Below are 22133 nucleotides of genomic sequence, written 5' to 3'. Positions count from 1 at the left end.
AGGGTCAGCAAAATGGACCATGGAGGACAGGATCAAGGAGATAAGGGCATGGAATGTGGAAAGGCATGGATGAGGGGACAGGAGCAGGTGGCAACCACCTGACAATGATAGGCAGGAGGGGGAGGCAGTGGCAGCTCAACATAACACTCAAGAGTGAATAGGAGCGGCAGTGGCAGGTCCATCGAACATTGAGAGCAAAACGTTGGAAGCTAAGGTATGCACACAGACATAAGAGAGCAGGGGGAAGGAGAGTAGGGGCAGCAAGCTAATCACAGAGGCTAAGCAGGAGAGAAATGATAGGGCATAACACTGGACAATGGAGTGCAGGAGATGTGTGCAAGAACATAGAGTTAAATGAATGGCAGTGGTTGCACATCTAACCATGCAGGGCAGGAGGGAGTGGTCTGGTGCGTGGACTCAGACAACAGAGGGTAGGGAGAAGAATATGCTTTCGGGCAGGTAGGAGGGGCAGTGGCAGAATAACAGTTACATGCAGCTGTAATAAGGTAGTAGGGTCATAGACTTGGACAATAGATGGGAAAGCGGTGGGGAGAGCAGGAAGCTTGGGTGGGGGCAGAACAATGTCATACCAAGCCAGTGTTCATTCAACCTCACTATTCATTGTGACGGGGATCGTACCTTAAAAATTCCCTTGTCACCCAAAAACCAAAACACACCCTAAACCCTAAAAATTCCATTGCCACCCAAAAAGCAATACCTACCCAAAACCCTAAAATAATATTTGCCGCCCCACATTTATCCCTAAAAACTCCCTTGCCACCCAAAAATATACACGTATCCTGAAACCTAAAACTACAATTGACATCCAAAAATGCATACCCAACCTAAACCTAAACAGAAAAAATGCCCTTGCCACCCAAAAAACCATATTGACTATAAAAATGTCCTTGCCACACAAAAAGCCATATCCACCCTAAATGTTTTCTGTGTTACCCAAAAACCCATACCCACCTTAAGCCCTAAATATTTCCTTGCCACCCATAACCCATTACCTGTCCTAAAAAAAAAACTTGCAATCCAAAGCCCATACGCAACCTAAACCCTATAATTTTCCTTGCCACCCAAAAATACATGCATTTAAAAAATGGAAGAGGTTGGCATTGCCACATTTGGGTAACACAACACTCCGGTATTTTCTTGTAAATATCACCTTACATTTGCCAATTGGTTATAAGCTAAATTAACTTTGTTTTATGAGAGAGAGCACAATCACTTTAGCACTTGTAAGCAGTGACAAAGTACAGAATCCTAACAAACATAAGTACTGCAAAATAGAGGAAGAGAGGCAAAAGGTATGGGGGAAGACCACCCTAAGGCTGAAAGATCTATCACCACTTCAGTCTAAACCAACTTGAGGAATGTGTTGATCACTAAAGGGTATTTCCTATTCCCACTTCAACCTTAACTGATTTAAGGTCCCGGAAGAAGGGCAAATAGCCCGAAATGCATCGGAACTGGAGCCGTTTAAAATGTGTATGTTGTTGAACAATTTTGAATGCCAAAAAACAAATGAAAGAAACCAAATAGAATGAAATGAATTCCTAAAATCAAATAAATGTAATGAAATTAAATATGGTATGCCAGCATTGTCTTTGGAAAAGCTGAAGCTCACAATGCCCTAATTTAATAGACCAAGCTATACCCTTGCTAAAGCAGTGTCTTTTCCATTCCCACTCTAATCTTAGCAAATTTGAGGAAGGCGTTGGACGCTAAAGGTGTGGCATGTACTATTCCCACTTTTATCGAGAGCAAATTGAGGAAGGTTTTGGGCACCAAAGGGTGATATTTGCCATTGCCACTCCAATCTGAACTAATTATGAAAGGTGTTGGGCACTAAAAGGGAGAAATACAAAACACATAAACGGTGATGGGAGGAATACTTCCAACGTTTCTAACCACTGGCAATCATTGCTCAGTGTAGCATCCAGGTAATTGTTCTTTTGCTCACTATGCTAACTGAGTTTATATCCTGCCATATTCAAATCAATCTTGGCCCTGCTCCTCCTGGGAACATTCCAGACCGAACAGGGTTTTCAATTTGAGATGGACTGTTGCCATTGGAGCAGGGTCAAAACTTATTTTGCAAGGTGTTCAAAATTATGATGAATTGGGATGCCTTCTGTGTGATTACCAGTGGCTGACAATAATTCAAGTATTCCAACCATCACCTTTTGTATACTTAGTATGCCACCTTAAGTGGGGCGGGTATGCTCGGACGTGGGGCTTGTGTACAGCTTCACCTCCCATATAAAAGGCAAAGCCAGTCCTTCGTTGTTTGTGTTCCAGTTCAGAAGGAGCTGTTTTAGAAGTTTGGGCTGCACTGTTCCTGATTTGCATATAGCTGGGTCCAAATCGAAGTGGCATGGCATGAAAAATAACAAAGGACTGGGATGTAGCTCTGAGTGATTACCAGTGGCTGAGATTAATTCAAGCAGTCTACTCGTCATTTTTTTAATATAGTTTAGTATGTTGCCCTAAGTGGGATGGGTATGCCCAGACACTGGAACCAAACTGGAACCAAACTATACCTGGCTGAAGGGTCCATTACAAGGGCTAAAATAAAATATTCCTGTGTTGCTTGTGTTCCAGTTCATGAAGGACATTAGTTGGCAGTTGAGACTGGACTGTCTCGATTCAGAGTAGAGTAAAAACTGATTTGAATATATCTCGGCCCAAATTGAGATGGCATGGCAAGAAAAATAAGGATGAAATTGAATGTGGCCCAAGTAATGAACCGTATCTGAGAATAATTCAATCATTCCATTCATCATTTTTTTTTTTACTTTAGTATGTCACAATAAGTGGGAATTGTATGCCCGGACACCGGTCTCACGTGTGTCACTGGAACCAAGCACTCCCCAGCTGATGATTCATTAACAAGGGTAAAACCGGTCATGGGTTGCTTGTGTTCCGGTTCTGGGAGGTCCTCGTTTGGCTGTTCGCGGTGGACTGTTCCAATTGGAGTAAGGTCAAAACTGATTCCCTAATAGCTGGGGCTGAGTTGAGGTTGCATGATGTGCAAAATGATAGACTGGGAAAAGTCCTCATGTTATTACCAATGGCTGAGTTTAAATCAAGCATACCATCCATAATATTTTACTATGTCACCCTAAGTGGGTCATGTACACCCAGGCGTGGGTCTTGTGGGCAGTGTGCAATTTTGAACAAGCTATATCGAGCTGAAGACCCCATAAAAAAGGGTGAAAATGGTCCTGGGTTCTTTGTGTTCCAGTTAAGGAAGGACTTGCTTTGGCAGTTTAGGCTGGACTGTTCTCATTAGAGCAGAATAAACACTGACTTGCATATAAAGGGGGGAGCAGGTCACTGGGCCATTGCTCTCTGCTGCTGTAGATCAGGTCTTATCAATGCTGCACCACACATACAGTCTCCCCTCACCTGTGCTCATTGTTCCCCTTAATTCTTGCATCCATGCATATTTTCCCCTTTACCGTTTGCCTCTTTGATGGTTTTCCCTAGTAAACTTTTGCATGCTGCTCATTTTTCCCACTTATCTTGTGCTCCTGACTTTTCTTTATCCTTATCTTTTGTCTCCTTGCAATATTTTCCACTTAACTTTTGCCTCCTAGCTCATGTTTCCCCTTAACCTTTGCATAATTCCTTTCCCCCCTTAATTTTGGTCCCTTGCTTGTTTTTCCTTTAACTTTTATCTCATTGCTTGTTTTTCACCCTTAACTCGTTATTCCCCATAATGGTTGATTCCTTGCTCATTTTTCCCACTTAAATTCTGCTTCTTTGCTTATTTTTCCCCTTAAACTTTAGCCTCCTTGCTAATTTTCTCTCCTTTGTTTTGCCACCTGCTCTCATTTCACCTTGTGTTTGTCTTGTCTTCTTTTTTCCTACAACCACTATCCCCTACCTACCACCCCGTAAATCCACCCACTACCCTCTACCCTCCCAGGAACCTACTTAATGCAGACCGTAGCAAGACCACATTGAACAGGTCCCTGGGACAGCAACCCCCACTGCTGTGGATTTGGTCTGCCCGCCTCTGTACCATGCTTCCTGGCCACTCTTACATGTGCTAATTTTCCCCTTAACTCCTGCCCCCTTGCAAATTTTTCCCTGAACTTTTGCCTCCTTACTCATTTTCCATCTTTACTCATTTTTCCAACCTAAATGTTGCCTCCTTGCTCATTTTTTCTCCTTACCGCTTACCTCCTCCATGGTCGATTTTCCCCATGACTTTTGCCTCCTTGTTCATTTTTTCTCCTTAACTTTTTCCTTCTTGCTTGTTTTCCCCCTTAAATTTTGCCTATTTGTTCCCATTTCTCTGTGTGTTATTCTTGTTATTCTTGCCCCTGTGACCTCACTGACCTACAACTACATCAACACCAAGATCATAGCCCTGAACCTCGAACCCAGCAGCTCCCAATACATCCACTCCTCTCTGCGCTCCATGGTGTTACCCTTGTCCTGCCTACAATGCCAATTCACTTGCTAGACAACACCTCCCTCCCAAGTACCCCTTCCCCCTACTATGGACCCAGGAGAAATCCACTGCCTCCTGATCTAATTCCTCACTCTACAAACACACCTCCAAGATCTGTAACACCATCACCCTGACTGTCAACATTTTCTCCCGGACCCAAACCTGGCTCAAACCCGCCTTGACTTCTAATATCATCACACCCTCACCAAATGGATACAAGACCATACATCGGGATCACATCAAAAAAACTAGAGAGTCCATCCACTGCACTGCAACCACAGATACCTCCACCCCATCATGGAACACCTTAACTTCCAACTCAACACTGGCAAGAAGACTACCATCAGGGCCACCCTGGCATACAGACCACCAGGCCAACAGCCTGCATTCTGCAAAGCCATTGCCAAATTATTCTCTACCCTGGCCAGCAGATCCTGGAACTTCATCTTCCTCAGGGACCTCAACTTCCATATAGAGGATTCCAAAGACACCAACACAACCAATCAGCTTGAGAGCATAAACAACCTAGGCCTCACGCCAGTAGTCCTGAAGCCATGCACATCACCAGTCAAACATTGGACCCTATCTTTAGAGCAAGCAACAGAATCAAATACAGACACACCACCTAACTAACCTGGATGGACCAGTCAATTGTCTGCTTTTCACTCAAAACCACACAAACCAGACTAGATTCTCTCACTGGAGCTGGAATAAGGTAACCAAGGATTTCTGGACCAACACCCTAAGTCCTTCCATCCTGGACACTGCCCTCAATCTTGAAGTGGCATTCAACAACGTCAACACCTAGATCTCCAAGTACATCAACAAGGTCATCCCCCTCCAACTGGCCAAACTAGGCAGACCCACTAAGCGCACCAAAACGTTTACCCCAGAACTCAAAAGCTCCAAAAAAACATGCAAACGACTGGAAAGGATATGGTGCACCAACAACGCATCAAGAAAATAAGCCATCTTCAAACTGTCTGTAACCCCATACCACACAAATCTTAAAAAACAAGAAAGGACTCCCTGACAGCTCGCCTCAAAGCCAGGTCCAAACACAGAAAAGATCTTTTTAGCATCATTAAATAGTTCTTCAACCCTCAACTTACAGGCTACTTCTTCAACAGAATCTCATCCATCTATGAACACTTTAACTCTCAACGACCGGTCATCAGCATCCACAACCAACTAGACCCCACCTACTCCACCTCAACACCAAGGATCACAGAGTGGTACCTTCTAACCATGCAGAACACCACAGTCATGAGATCCATCCACTCAGGAGCACCCAGAGACCCCTGCCCTAACCACATGTTCAAACTGGGAACAGCATCATCAGCAAAGAACAAACAACAATCCTCAACACCTCCTTCCCAATGGACTGGAAACATGCAGAAATGAATCACCTCCTCAAAAAATCTTCTGCAGACTCAAAGGTATTTAAAGACTATTGGCCCATCACACTCATGCCCTTCCTGCCAAAAATCCTGGAAAAGAACATCAATCACCAACAGTCGGCCTCCAACTCTACACCAGGGACCCAGAGAACATCATTTTCAGCATCCCTCAGAGATACTCACTGCACCCCACCCTGTTCAATGCATACTTGGCTCCTCTGGCCACCCTAGTCAGAGCCCACGGCATGAACATCATCTCACACTCTGATGACACTCAGCTCATACTCTCCCTATTCGCTGACCCCACTAACACCAAAGCAAATTTCCACAGATATATGACCAGTGTCACCAGCTGGATGCAGAACAACTGCCTCCAGCTTTACAATGAGAAAAAGGAGGTAATCATCTTCAGGAACAACAATCCGTGGAACAACACCTGGTGGCCAGCAGAACTGGGTCTCACTTGCACATCTGAGAATCATGCCAGGAATGTTGGCATCACTGATGCTCAATGATTAGAGCGGCAGACCCTGATGCAGAGGTCTAGCCCGGGACCAGGGTTCAATTCCCCGCCTCGGCGGGTCTTCGGCTCAAAATTCAAAGGACCTGATAATTCTCGCCTCGGTGCCTATTCCAATCATGGGTTCACACTCTGCAACTCTGGGCAATAGCTTGCTTAATCTCCACAACGGCCCCCACAACGCTAAGGATGCCTGGCCTTCACCCTGGGGGTGCCCAGGAGTGGACGCCTCACAGGGAAAGCCAGGATGGGTTCCACAGTGGTATTCGTACAAGCGCCTTGAGACCCTTGCGGGTGAGTAGTGCGCTATACAAGTATCAATTTACTTGACACTCGCAGGCTCGCAATGAAAAAAACGAATTAACACAGTCTCATCAGTATGTTTCTTCACACTCTGCTTGCTATGGAAAATATTCAAGTCGATCCCCATCAGACACAACAACACCCAGACTTTTATCGCCAGCCGCCTGGACTACGGCAACACTCTCTACATGGGAGTCCGCGCTCAACTACTTAACAGACTGTAGACTGCAGTCAGGTTCATTTAGCATAGCATTTTGCATGGCATTTAGGAGTAGTAAAATTAGGATTCGTAACAACAACTCCTAAATCCCTTGTGTGAATAAAGAAAGTCTTAAAGTCAGGAATTTTCTCAGTTTAGGATTAGTAAAGTTAGGAATCCTAACTTTACTGCTCCTGAGTGCCTTTTTTGACTACTGATAGTCGTAATGTTAGTATTTTATCCCAGATTACTTGTGTGAATACTCAAAGAGTTAAAGTTAAGACTTTTCCCAGCTTAGGAGTAGTAAAGTTAGAAATCCTAACATTACTACTCCTAAATGCCTTTTGTGAATGCCAAAAGTTGTAAAGTTAGGATTTTGACTAAGATTACTTTTGTGAAGCAGGCCCTATGAGAGTTAAGTACATACTTGCAGACTCACTGAGAGACTGACACAGCCACTCACAGACTCAGTCAGACACGCACAGAACCACTAATAGACCAACCTAGACACTGATGCACGTTCTCTTATTGACTCAGAGACTCAGGCAACCACTTACAGTCCCACTCAGATAGCTGTACACTGACCCAGCACTAATTTAGACCCTGATGCACCCACTCAGAGATCCACTCAGTGCCTCATGCACCCACTTACTCTGACAGCTGTACACCTACTCAAAACTCATTTAGACACTCATGTCATTGGTGTGGCTTGGACGGCAATGAGAGGAGACGAGTAAGCCCAGAGCTCCTCTGTACCCCGGGACCAGAAAAAGAATATTCAGTTCAAATCTACTGAACTACCAACATCCAAGCAGAGAATCATCAATCGGAACCCCCCAGGCACACCACAGCAAGAAAAACGGAGACTTGCACGGGACCCATCACCCAAAAAAATAATAAAGTAGTGATTGTGTGAGCAGAGGAGAGCGGAATCGAAAAGATGGTGGGAGGAGCGCTACAACAGAGGACAAGCAAAGGCACCGCGGACCGTGCTGAATAACAGACCAAAGCCACAAGGTTAGCGCTGCGCAAATTCTACAATAAACAGCCCTAACAGCACCGCCACACAACTTTTTATTGAGGCTATGAACAGAACAGTGTACGAGTCGCTAGCATAAAAGGAAGCAAAACCAACACTGCCACAGGGGGCGGCCATCTTAGAGAACCCAAACTTAGATACCCCATCTCTGGGCCAGCACAGGAAAAGCACTACAGTTAACGAACAAGGTATGAGTGCACCAGGCAAAATTGAAGAAGCCACAAAACCACCTTGGGGAAAGAAACGCCAGCGAGAGCGCTACCGAGCTAATCGGCGAGCAGGGCTCACACGAACAGGCGGCCATTTTGGGTGTGGGAGCGAGCATCAAAAAGGCGGCCACCATTGTGGAGAAAGCGATCTTAGAGCCGAGTACAACCAGGCAAAGCACTTACAGAGAGGGACCGCCATAGTCACTGCCAGAACGTGCAGAGACAACCCGGCCACCGCCCAAAACAGTACGCAAAATCACATGAACAGGCGGCCATCTCGTGTGAGTTAGTGAGCACCAAATCGCGAACAATCAGCAAACACCAGCAAACGTCTTGGGAAAAGAAACACCCACTAGAACAGGTGGCCATTTTGGATGAGGTAACGAGCATCAAATAGGCGCCATATTGGGGAAGGAGACAAGCATCGAGCCGCGAACAACCAGGCAAAACATCTCTATAGGGGGACTGACATCGCCACAACCAATACAGTACACAAAATCATATAAGAAAGCGAACAGGGCGCACACGTAAAGGTGGCCATCTTGGGGGAGGAGGCGAACACGAGTCGCGAACAATCAGATACTCCAGCTCCAGTACCACCGCGCTAACTCTAACATAGGCACGCAGGGCTAACTCGAACAGGCAGCCGCGAACAAACAGGCAAAGCACTCGAGTGCTAACGAGCGAATTGACGAACAGCGCAAACTCGAACAGGCAGCCATCTTGAATGAGGAAGCGAGCATCGAGCCGCGAAATACCAGGCAAACACACCTAGAGGGGTACTGCCACCGCCACCGACAAAACTTGCAGTTACAACCCAGCCGCCACGCACAAAATCGTAGAAGTGAGCGCTCCACAGGTAGGAGGGAGAAGCAAGCAACGACATAGCGGCCATATTGAGAGAAGCAAGCATCCCAAACCGTAAAACAGCGGCCATCCTGAGAGAAGAAACAAGCATTTATCTGAGCAACACCAAGCTCAATCGCCCAAAAGCCAAAACAAATAAAGCGCACACAAAGAGCGCGCTGCCGCAGAGCGCGAGAACAAAAGGGAAAGTGGCACCAACACAACCAAAAACAATAGCAAAGCCCAAAAACAGAGGTGCGACAAGAGACACTCGCCCAAAAACAAATCCAGTCCCCGCTGGAAAACCAAGGAGGCAAAAGCACAAGACAAGGAACCAACAGCGGGAGACGAAAAGAGATTTGCGATCTTACAGTACAAAAGAGGGCTGAGCAACATGGCGGGTAGTGATTGGAAGCTCTCCCAACAACAAAAGAAACCAAAACCAGATGCCACAATAGAATCTTCACTCAAACAGAGATCAATGCCACACTGGATGTCATCCTCAGAAAATTGGCCGAAGCCCATGAACTAGCAAAATCAACGAAAAAAGACACGGACGCCATCAAACTTGAACTTGCAGCATGCAGAGCGGACACCTACACTGCCAATAATAGAATCAACTCTGTTGAGCGAAGAGTTGTCATCGAGGACAAATCACAATTGTCAACAAAACCATGGGTCACATCGCCAAAGTGACAACGGAGCTACAAAAACAGGCAGCCGATTTCGAAGACCGGCAGAGAAAAGGAAAACATAAGAATCCTGGGCATCCCAGAAGGAGAAGAAGACAAAGCAGGTTCGTGCCTAGCCCTGTTACAAGACCTCATCCCGAAACTGACAAATCTGAAGTTCGATAAACCCTTCGAACTAGATAAGGCATACAGGATCCTGGCGCAAAAACAGGGCAACAGACAAACCCCAAGGCCAATATTATGCAAACCCTTATGCTCACACCAAACAGAAGCGATGTTCGGAGTGGCAAGAAAAAATGCAAATCTTCAATGGGGAGGCAACAAGATCATACTCACGCAGGACTCCTCCAAACCAACAGTAGACATCCGAAAGGGATTCCTCGCACAGAGAGAAAATGTAAGGAGAAAAAACATAACATACTCCTTTGTCGGTCCCACAAAATTCAGAATAACCAACAATGGCGCAACACTAATTTTTGATGACCCAAATGAACTGGCACGGCACTAGGAGGAACGAAACCACAAGATATGGAACCAGCAACGACGTCAGTGAAAAGAAAAGCATCACAAGAGGACGCAGAATAGGCGCCCCGCGTGCATTCGCAACAACCGTATCTACCTAACACTCGATCAACCAACCATATCTACCTCTTTCAAACAATGTCTTAAACACCAGCACTGAACAAGCACTGAACAAGCCAAGCAACGTATCTACCTCAACAAAGTTAACGTGCACACCTCCAACGACTGGACAACACGAGAAGCCCAAGCAGAAAACCGAGAAGCCAAGAACAACCATAAGAGTAAAGCGATACATATCCTTTTTATTGTACAGACTGGATCAACTAAGTCAATAACACTAGAACCAAAAGAAATAGGAGGGCGCTCAAAAGATGATTCACAACAAGACGGCCAACCTTAATAGATTTCCGGGGAAGCAGGGGAGTGGAGGACATTGCTGTTGCATGCTTCCAGAATGATGAAGTAGGGAGGGGGGAGGGAAGGGAGGGAGAGGCAGGGGGGAGGGGGAGCACCTGTATTTGTCATTTATATTTTGCAGTATTATTCACGTTTGTCTTGTTAGTCATGTTAGTATTGTTAGTCAACAACATACCCAACACTCATCACCGGACAGGAGTCAGGCCCAATATCCCACGCACCAAGAGCACCTGAACACCTGACAAGAGAGACCGCAAAATACGTATTCCAGATACTCAGTGAGGAAGTAAGAGTGACCCTTGACCCTCAGGTAGGTCACTTCTCCACCGCTGTAGCTCCGCCTCCCTGCCCGCTTGCCGCCAAATCCTCCCCAGATCAGCGTTCCACTCGATGGCCGACTGGCCTGACTTGGTTCTCCTCGTGTGCCTGATCATGTGCCTGCTCCCCTTGCCTCTTTTTCTGTACCCCGCATTTTTAAGTGAATGCCTCGTGTGCCGCCCCCTCTCTTCTTTTGTGTACCCCGCGCATTTGTGTGAGCATCCCGTGCTTCTTGGTTCCTTTCCCCTCTGGCTTCCCCCATCTTCCCCGCCGCTGCCTCCCATGTGGCCCTGCCCCCCTACACCCATTGGCTCTTTCCTTCCGCCTCCCAGATGACCATTCCTCCCCTCTTCCCTCTTATGGTGACCGAATGTGCGCCAAAGGCAAACCCATCTGCACCTGTCTGCGCCTGGACCACGCCCAGCGCCAAGACCCCTGGCCCCCGATGATGCCAGCCCACATGATGGACTTAGTGGAGAAGTGTGGCTCACTGGTTAGAGGAGGCATACCCTGAAGCAGAGGTCAGACCCAGGACCAGGGTTCAATTCCTGACGCGGCAGGGTCTTGAGCCCAATTGTCCACTGACTCTATAATTCCCCGCTTCTGTGCCCACGCTAATCACGGGTTCACACTCTGCAACTCTTGACATTAAGCTTGCTTAACCTCCACAACGGCCCCCCGCGGCGGGATGCCTGGCTTTCACCTTGGGAATGCCCAGTATGGGTTATCTCACAGGGAAAAGCCAGGACGGGTTCCCAATGCAAACACCGAGATGCCCTAGGATAATTCGAGCAGTATATAAGAACACACATACATACATACATACATACATACTTACGATGCCACCACCCTCAACGCACTCAAACCCGGCCGTAACCCTGCCTGCTACCAAGCCACCCCGAAACGGACCCACGGACCCTGCACCTGTCAGGCCTGCAACTTCACCTGCCTCCGGACCTGCACCGCACTTGAAATGCCTGGCACCAGCAACAACCACCTCAAGTGCATCCTGCTCAACACCCGCTCCATCCACAGACACGCCATCAAACATTGGAACCTGCTGGACACAACATCACCAGACGTCGCCTTCCTCATGGAAACCTGGTTAACGCCTCCTCAGCCCCCGACATCGCCATAGCCATCCTGGACGGATACAAGATCACCCGGAGGGATCGCATCCACCAGACCGGAGGAGGCATCGCCATCGTCCACAGGAACACCATCCGCATCACAACCAACTCTGACGACACCCTCACTGCCGCCGAGCACCTTCACTTCCTGATACACACCGACCCAAAGACCACCCACAGAGGCACTCTCATCTACAGACCACCGGGACCACGCACACAATTCAGCAAACCCATCGCAGAATTCATCAGCCCGCACACCCTCACCTCCTCTGACTACATCCTCCTAGGGGACCTCAACTTCCACTTGGAGAACAACAATGACAGCAACACCACCACCCTACTGGACAATCTCGCCAACCTCGGACTCAAACAACTGGTGAACACCCCCACCTACGCCGGCCACACGCTTGACCCTGTCTTTTCTCCTCCAGCAAGCACATCTCCTTCAGTCACTCCACTGGACTCCATTGGACTGATCACAGCTGCGTCCACTTCAACTTCAGGAGAACCACGACCCACCACCACCGGCAACAGATTCCCAGCAGGAGCAGGAACAAGATCGCCGCGGACCAGCTCACCACCTCCCTCAGCCAGAACCCTCCCGCCAGCGCAACAGACCCCAACTAAGAAGCCCGCAACTTCACACAGTGGCTCACCAACTGCGCCGATGACCTCGCACCTCTGAAGTACCCACCCAGCAGACCCGGCAGCAAGAAAGCCTCGTGGTTCACCAACGAACTCAAAACATCCAAGAAAAACTGCTGCACCCTCGAAAAAGCCTGGCGTCACGACCAAACCACAGAAAACATGACAGCCCTCAAGAACGCCACCCGCACACACCACCAGCTGTTCTGCACCTCCAAAAGAACAACATTTAAAGAACGACTGGACAACAACACCCACAACAGCAAGGAACTCTTCAGCATTGTCAAAGAGCTTTCCAACACCAGCACTGGAAACAATGACATCACACCCTCGCAAGACCTCTGCGACTCACTCACCTCATTCTTCAACCGCAAGATCGCTGACATGCACAACAGCTTTGGCACACAGACCACGCATCCAACCACTGAACCAATGCCCCCCACCACCACCCTCTGCAACTGGACCCCGGTCAGCACTAAAGACACCACCCGCACAATGAACACCATCCACTCCGGATCCCCTACCGACCCCTGCCCCCACTACGTCTTCAACAAGGCCAACTCCATCATCGCACCCCAACTCCGGGACATCATCAACATCTCCTTTACCACCGCCACCTTCCCGGAGAGCAGGAAGCATGCCGAGCTCAGCGCTCTCCTGAAGAAGCCAACAGCGGACCCCACCAACCTCAAGAACTTCTGCCCCATCTCCCTCCTCCCTTTTCCTGCCAAGGTCATCGAGAAGACTGTCAACAAACAGCTCGCTACCTTCCATGAAACGAACGGATCCCTCGACCCCTCACAGTCCGGTTTCCGAGCCAACCACAGCACCAAGACCGCCACCATCGCAGCCACCAATGACATCAGATCTCTGCTCAACAACGGGGAAACAGCTGCCCTCAGCCTCCTGGACCCCTTTACAACGTTCAACCAGTTTGCCACCGCACACTAATACAACGCCTCAGCACTACCGGAATCCAAGAGAAGGCACTGGAGTGGATCATCTCATTCCTCGCCGGAAGAACTCACAGAGTCTGCCTCCCCCCTGTTCTGATCTGCAGCCACCGAAGTTGCCTGCGGCGTTCCGCAAGGATCCTCGCTCAGCCCCACCCTCTTTAACTTCTAAATGAGCCCCCTCACTCCATCACACGCCAACACAACCTAAACATCATTTGCTACGCCGACAATACCCAGCTGATCCTCTCCCTCACCAACGACCCCGCCACCGCCAGAGCAAGCCTACACGGAGGAATGAAAGACGTCGCCGAGTGGATGAAGAACAGCCGCCTGAAACTGAACTCAGACAAGATGGAAGTCCTCATCCTGGGATCATCCCCCTCTGCCTGGGACAACTCCTGGTGGCCCTCTGCCCTGGGCACCACCCCCAAGCCAACAGACCATGCACGAAACCTGGGCTTAATCCTGGACTCATCCCTCACAATGACCAAACAAGTCAATGCCGTCTCGTCATCCTGTTTCAACACCCTGCGCATGCTCCGAAAGATCTTTCGATGGATCCCCACCGAAACCACGAAGACGGTCACCCAGGCATTCGTCACCAGCCGACTGGACTACGTGAGCACCCTCTACACGGGAACCACAGCCAAACTACAGAAAATACTCCAGCGCATACAGAACGCCTCCGCACAACTCGTCCTGGACATCCCCTGCCACAACCACATCTCCGCCCACCTGAGAGACCTGCACTGACTCCCCGTCAGCGAAAGGATCATGTTCAGACTCCACACCCACGCTCACAAGGCTCTCATCGACCTGGGCCCCAAGTACCTCAGCAACCGCCTCACTTTCTACACGCCCACCTGCCAGCTGCGTTCAACCAGCCTCGCCCTCGCCACCGTACCAGGCATTCGCAGAGCAACTGCCAGAGGAAGATCCTTCTCCTACCTGGTGGCCAAGACATGGAACTCCCTCCCCATCCACCTACGGCTGACCCAGGACCATCTCTCCTTCAGGAAGCAACTCAAGACCTGGCTGTACGATTAGGAAGGGACCCCCCCCCCTGCACCTCAGGACCCTAGCGGGTGAGCAGGTCGCTTTATAAATTATCTGATTGATTGATTGAGAGCGACCAGAACCAAAACACAATGAGTAAGAGGGACACACTTCAATCAGATCTCAAGGTGGTGTCGTTAAACGTTAAGTGGTTGAACCACCCGGTCAAAAGAAAAAAGATACTAGACTATCTAGCAAAACCTAAGGGAGATATCATCCTACTGCAGGAAACGAAACTTTCGGCAGAAGATGCGAATAGGCTCAAAGCGCGATGGATAGGCCACCTAGCATGCGCCCCAGCAGTAGGGAAAAAGAGAGGAAGTGGTAACAATGGTGAGCTCCAAGTCCAAAATAACAATCGAAAATGTAGAACACGATGAGGAGGGTAGAATTCTGCACACACAACTCAAGAGAGGAGAGGAGACAATAACGGTAACCAACATATACGCACCCAACACTAAGAACCCACCTTTCTGGGATAAAGTAAACAAGGTACTAGGTAGAAACCACACGACCGACCTAAACATAGTAGCAGGCGACTTCAACCTAGTCCTAGGCCACACCCTAGATAGACAACCACAGGCCAAGACAACACCGGCAGCCTCCCAAAACATCTTAAAAAACATCTGCAATAGATTCCAGCTACAAGACCCGTGGAGATTACAGCACCCAGACTCTCGAGACTACACGTTCTACTCCAACCTGGACAATATCTACAGCAGAATTGACTACATCCTCATCTCTAAATCACACACGCACCTGATCGAACATAGCAACTAGGACAATCTCAGATCACTCTTGCATAAGTCTACACCTAACAGGCAACGACCACATCGCCTAGAAGTGGAGATTCAACAACATAACCATAGCTAGATAAGAAGACAAAGAAACATTAGAAACAGCGATCAAAAATTACATCAAAGAAAACGATATTGAGGGCACCAATCCAAAATGTCTATGGGAAGCCGTTAAAGTGACTATAAGAGGCAACCTGATAGAAATTGAAGCCAGGAAAGATAGAGAGGCAAAAGCGCAACTAAATAAGCTAGACAATGACATCAAGCCACTAGAAGCAAAACACATAGATGATCTGATGAACTCAGATCTGCTCCTCACCCTCACAGCTAAGAAATATGAATACAACAGAATCCTAAGTGAGAGGGCAGGTCTGTGGATCAGGAAATACAAACAGATCCACTTATGCGAAGCCAACAAAGCAGGGAAGATTCTGGCTTCATACCTCAAACGCAAACAAAGACAACACTCCATCCCAAACATTACGGACAAAAAAACACAACACACACAAGCCATGCCAGTATCTTACAGACCTTCAGAGAGTTCTACAAAGAGATTCACACCAAAGACAACAGTATAGACAAACACAGCACCACAGACTACCTAAACAAACTCAAACTGCCCAAACTACTAGATGAAGAAGCTAGAGCATTAGGCCAGGATTTCAAGCAATCCAAAATAGCAACAGCCATAGACTCACTGAAAGACAGCTACACAGCACCCTTCTACAAAAAGTTTAAAGAACTTCTCGCACCTGTCCTGACACAAACATTCAATCAATGCGCAAAAGAGGGCACAACAACAGAAACAATGTCACATGCTGACATCATAGTCATCCCCAAAGAAGGCAAGGATACACAGTGGCCCCAAAACTACCGCCCCATCTCTCTCATCAACTTAGATTGCAAGTTATACACAAAAATACTAGCCACCAGATTCAACAAATTCCTACCGCAACTAATCGGGAACACGCAAGCAGGGTACATGAAATAACATATGTCTCATGACAACACCAGACTGCTATGCCACATGATCGAACATGCCTCAAACTCGACACAACCAGCCATAGCTATCACACTAGACGCGGAAAAATGCGTTTGACAGAGTCTCCTGGCACTTCCTCGAGAAATGCCTACATCAATACAATGTAGGAACTGAGTACACTAAGAAAGTGATGGCACTTTACACTAAACCCATAGCAAAGATTGCCATACACGGAGGATCCTCCGCACCTTTTGTATTTGAGTGAGGAACGAGACAGGGTTGCCCTCTATCCCCACTAGTATTCCTACTAGCGCTGGAACCCCTGATCACGGATATCCTAGCAAATAGACTAATCGCAGAAATATCAATAAACAACTCAACAGCCAAAATAGCCGCCTACGCAGATGACCTTTTATTCTTGACTAACGACCCCGCCAATTCCATACCAGCACTCATGCACACAATAGAAACATATGCCAAACACTCAGGCTATAAACTCAACAAGGACAAATCCGATTGCATGCTGCTCAACGTCCATACTGCCTGAGAAGTAATAGACAATAAAGGACTGGCGTGGCAACCAAAAGCCATCAAATACCTGGGCATCCAATTCAAAATAAACCTAAGAAGCACTCTAGAACTAAATGAGACAGTGACGCTGACCAAAGTTAAAACCCTGCTGGATTCCTGGTCACCCAAGTATATCACCTGGTGGGGCCGCATAGAAACAATCAAAATGATGGTCATAATTAACTATCTCGCAGACATGCTCCCACTGTCCCTTACAGAAGACTTCCACAAAAAATTAGACTTAATGATCAATACATTTATTTGGCAGGGCAAGAAAGCGAGAATAGGCCTACGCAAGCTCAGACTAACAAAAAAACTAGGAGGGCTAAACATAGCGGACCCAAAAACATTCCAACTAGCATTCATAGCTAGACAAGGAATGCACTGGTTGCTTCCCACCCAAAAATACACACCCACGTGGCTAACCATAGAGAGAGCGCTACTAAACAACTATGCCCCACTCACTATTCTAACAGAAAACAAACACACACTCAACAACAACCCCATCCTAAGACTCACTAAAAAAAGCACAACTGACAATAGACCGGAAACTAGAGCTCAGCATCAGACACTCAAAATGGGAAACACTCTGGAGAACCACAAGATTAAATACAGAGGTAAAATCGTAGACATGAAGGTTTGGAAAAGCGCAGGTATCCACTTCCCAATACAATTAGAACCCGATGGAGTACCTTACACCTTCAACCACCTGAAAGAAGAACACAACTTGCACGACGTAGAACTCTACAACTTCCTAGCCATCAAAACAGCCCTAACGAAGGCAAAGATTCATAGACAGACCCCCTCTATCTTCCAGCTAATGGAGAACATAAATAACACAGGCCACCAAGTCTCTCTCCTATACAAACTGCTCCGACCAAGCATGTCCAAACTAAATGACAAAAAAATGGCCTACTGGGAAACACAGGCTAGGACAAAACTGTCACAACAAGAGCTTCACACCCTGTGGGCTTCTCCCTCCAAGAGTATGATATCCCGGTACTGGCGCAGACAATATTCTGGCTGTTACACCAGGCCTACTGGACACCAACAAGACTAGCATCATTAGGACTACTAGACAATGACAGGTGCTGAAAGTGTGACATAGAAAAGGGAGACCGAGAGCACATCATCCTCAACTGCACTAAAGTCAAAAACTTCTGGGCACAGGTTTTAGCCTTCACCAACGACACACTAGGCAGCAACATGAAACTCACATTTGCCTCACTAGCCACAGCACAGATCTCACAAGAAGTCAATACGCAGGAAGACAAGAACCTCCTTGATTTTCTTCTCACCACAGCAACAAAAACCATACTCACAAACTGGAAAGATACAGCCAAAGCCACCTTCAAAGGATGGCTCAACTGGGTGATCTTCCTAAGGGGCGCAGGCACCACCACCCTCAGAAACACACCAGGCAGACACCATGACCGACCAATGTGGACCAAACTAGACAAATAAATGGACATCTTCAAACCACTATAGGTACACCTCTCCCACAAACGCAAGACCACCAACCCCCGACAGACAACGGCCGCATTCCTGCCCTACAAACCGCCTCCACTCCTGGTTTATGTTTTATGTTTTATGTGTGTATGTCTCTTTTCTTCATTTTCATGAAAAAGTCAGCAAATAACAATCAAAAATGTCTGATATATATGTTACATGTTACCTGTAAATACCAATAAAAACATTTTTTTTAAAAAGACACTCATGCACTCACTCACAGACCTATTCAGACATTAATACACCCAGTCACGGACCCAGTCAGACACTGAAAAACAAACATCACATAATAAGCAAATACAATTTTGAAATATTAACAAAATTCACTTTGTGAAAATTAACCCTAACAGAGACTTTAAACTAACAAAACAGCTTTTTACAAACCTTTGAAATTCAGTTAAAAAAAAGGTAACAGGGATGTTATAGATAGGAAAAAGAATTTGGAAAACCTTAGAAATTTACTGACAAATTCAGAGGTTTCTGGGGCATTATAGTTAGGCTCAGAATCATCTCGTTCAAATCCAGTGAAATTATATGTCCCAATAGACAAGCAAAAGTCTTAAACACCATTCTGTTTCATCATATTCATTTTCCAAAATTCAAAAGGGTGGATCATGTGGGATCCTTTCCTACCAAATGAATGAACGTGATGTACAAGAGCAAAAAAACAAAGAAAATGTAATGGTGCATTCCACGGGGTGTGAGGTCATTATTTCTTTTTTCCATCCCTACCACCACATTTTACCTGGCAGTGGGAGAAAAAGAAATGAAAGGCCTAAGAGAGTATGCTCCAAGTAGGGTGGGATGTATGAGGTGCTACAGCAGACACCCTTAGTCCATCAGGCCATCAATAGAGACCTCCATTGACAGGAAGGTGGTGGTTCTCCCAACAATCAATGAGGATAGGCAGACCATCAGTTTATTGGACTCGTCGTTAAATATATTAAATTAAATCAGCATTTTGTCTGAAGTTTAAATGAAAACATATCCCACATAAGTACAAATATTATACTTTTTATTATGTATTATTAATTATTTCAAGTGTTGAATAGAATCAAATAAAGAACCTTCAATTATAATGTAATACATGGATTGTTACCTTAATATAAAAATTATAAATTGTCTTTAAAATATGTTTTTATAAAATACTGACTTTTAGACATTCAATAGCATTATTTGTTTTTTAACTATTTTATATATTTTAGTCTAATTATTTTATTATGCATTTTTTAAGGCCCTATCTCCATTATTTTCATCTCAGTGGGTGTTCAGTATCAGTGGTTGGCCAAGCGTGGTGCTTGACTTACTACTGTTCCTTTTTGGTAGTAGTAACTTTCCACTCATAAAAGTGGTTCTTCCCCTCAAGGGGTGTAAACAAGTGATTCAGCATGTTGAGTTACTTTGGTATTTTGTAAATACCTAATTTAGTAAAATACCCCAAAGTTTTTATGAGTAGTTCATTTACCTTTGTGAATAGAGCCCACAGTACCATCAGTATCACACAACATGTAAATATGTGACAATAGAAAAGCACCGATACCTACAGAAATGTGGAAGGCAGACTGACCTTTGAATGTAGTCCTTGAACGTGCTCTGGGCAAGATGAATAGTATGGGCTTTAAGTTCTATGTCTGATGTGATGTTGATTCTAGTTTACGTAGTCTATGGTAGAATATCTGCGAAGGTGCATGTATACTCAGCTATCATTTTGTTATCATGAAATAGTGAGATGCAAAAGGTTCACTAAAAGAACTAAGGAAATATGGGGCATATAATCAAGGCGGGCGATATGAGATTATCGTCGCTTTAGCAGCCGCTTTTGGCCGAAAAGCGGTGATAATTTTATCGCCCTATTAGCAAGCTGTCACTAACAGAAGTTAACGACAGCTTGTAGGCGATAGCAAGCGACTTGGGGCCCTCTTTGCATGTCAGCAATATTTATTGCTAATGACATGCAAAGTAGGCGTACCCAACCTGTTAGCGACTGAAAGCAGTCGCTAACATCGCTATCGCCTATTATCAACGCAGGCATGACGATTAAAAAATTTGTGCTAAGCGCGAATATCGCCAAAACCTAACGCCTGCTCAGACCACTTCTTGGCCTGTATATGCAATGGGAGGTGGATATTCAGGTTAAGACCCTATTAGAGATGATGCCTGAATATCGCTGGATTTCCAGCGATATTCACGAATTTCGGCGCTATCGCTGGATATTTTATCGCATTGGAGATAAACGTTGCTAATAGCACGTTATCTCTGCGATAAAATACGGTGATGCACAGCGATGAAAAAAATGTCGCTAAGCTTATTTAGCGATAAACATCACTAGTTGTTGATAGTATGCCCTAAAATGTGTTTATTTCATTCATGAAACATCAGAATTTTAATGTCACTAATATTTATTGGGACCAGATCTGTAATACAACTCGTCCCATCTCATTCTCTGGTGCACTCTTTATATTGAGTTTCAGAAACAGCCTCCTGGGTTTCATTTTGATTCTCTAATCTCGAAATGTACCTTATTTAAGCAACGTCAGCGTAAATGGATGAAATGATTGGCCTTCATCTTGCTTTTCAATACAAAATGTACAAGATGCTATGGATGAATGGCAAATATGTATTTGCATTTCAGTGTACTTTTCATCAACATCTTTTTGTCAAAAGCAGAAGATTTCACATTTGATCATTTGGTCAATTGTCTATTACAGCTTGTGATTTCACAACTACATTGCAATATATATATTGATTATTCTTGTCTTTAAATAATCTGTTCTGATGAAATACCTAATGCACCAACAGCATTCCAACATTCAACATGTCAAATTCAATATATTCGTATTAGGGTAATATTCAGCTTGGATAATGGGAGTTATAGAAAACAGAACATGCATGCTCATATGCATGATTACTACACACCTGAGGTGAAGAATTTGTTGAAAGAAGGTAACATCCGTGTAATCCCATCAACAAGGAAGGCAGAATCCTTTGAAGTAAATGTATTCGCCGCTGCTGTCGCATCCAAATATCGATCGTGAAGCTCTTTCAGCTCAGCAAATGATGCCATTTTCAAATATGTGAAGTTTCAAACTCTACTTATTCTGTGTGTTCACTTATTCTTATATTAAATAATCTAAATTGCAAATTATTGATAAACAGAAGTCTGTTTTAATAGCGTTGGCTCCAAACCTCATTCAAAATTCTATGCTTGTTTGACATTAGCTTAGTGAAGCTTGTAAATATCTTCTATTCTATTTGCAAAACATAATGCTGTAAAGTGTGCCCGTGTCAAATCCCCATAATTAACGAAGCATTCAGCAATGCTATTTCTGCCCCTACAGTCAATAGGATTTTTGTAAAAGTCCTTAAAAAACATGCACTTTCTATTCATTCTTTCGGATTTTTGGCTTTTGGAGCATATTTATGAATGGCTTGCATCGCGTTTTTTCTGACAAAGTGGTACATGTGTGACGCAAGCCTCTAAGTCAGATTTATTAGGTCCGCAAAGCCACTTTGTGTGTCTTTGAATGGCTTCAAAACTCTGGAATAAGCAAA

General features: G+C 45.8%; 1 protein-coding gene across 1 annotated transcript in view; it reads right to left on the bottom strand.

Moving 5' to 3' along the window:
- Positions 1-21671, bottom strand: part of LOC147718230 (nicotinamide N-methyltransferase-like) — a 98264-nt gene extending 76593 nt beyond the window's left edge. The window contains exon 1 of the mRNA XM_086966650.1: positions 21498-21671. Within this exon, the coding sequence (XP_086822776.1) occupies positions 21498-21645 (148 nt within the window). The 5' untranslated portion in view covers positions 21646-21671. The remainder of the gene's footprint in view (positions 1-21497) is intronic.
- Between the last annotated feature and the right edge of the window lie 462 nt (positions 21672-22133).

The sequence above is a fragment of the Lissotriton vulgaris genome, chromosome 4_1 (genome assembly GCF_964263255.1).
Source record: "Lissotriton vulgaris chromosome 4_1, aLisVul1.2, whole genome shotgun sequence".
Lineage (NCBI taxonomy): Eukaryota > Metazoa > Chordata > Amphibia > Caudata > Salamandridae > Lissotriton > Lissotriton vulgaris.
This window is presented reverse-complemented; position numbering and strand designations above follow the sequence as displayed.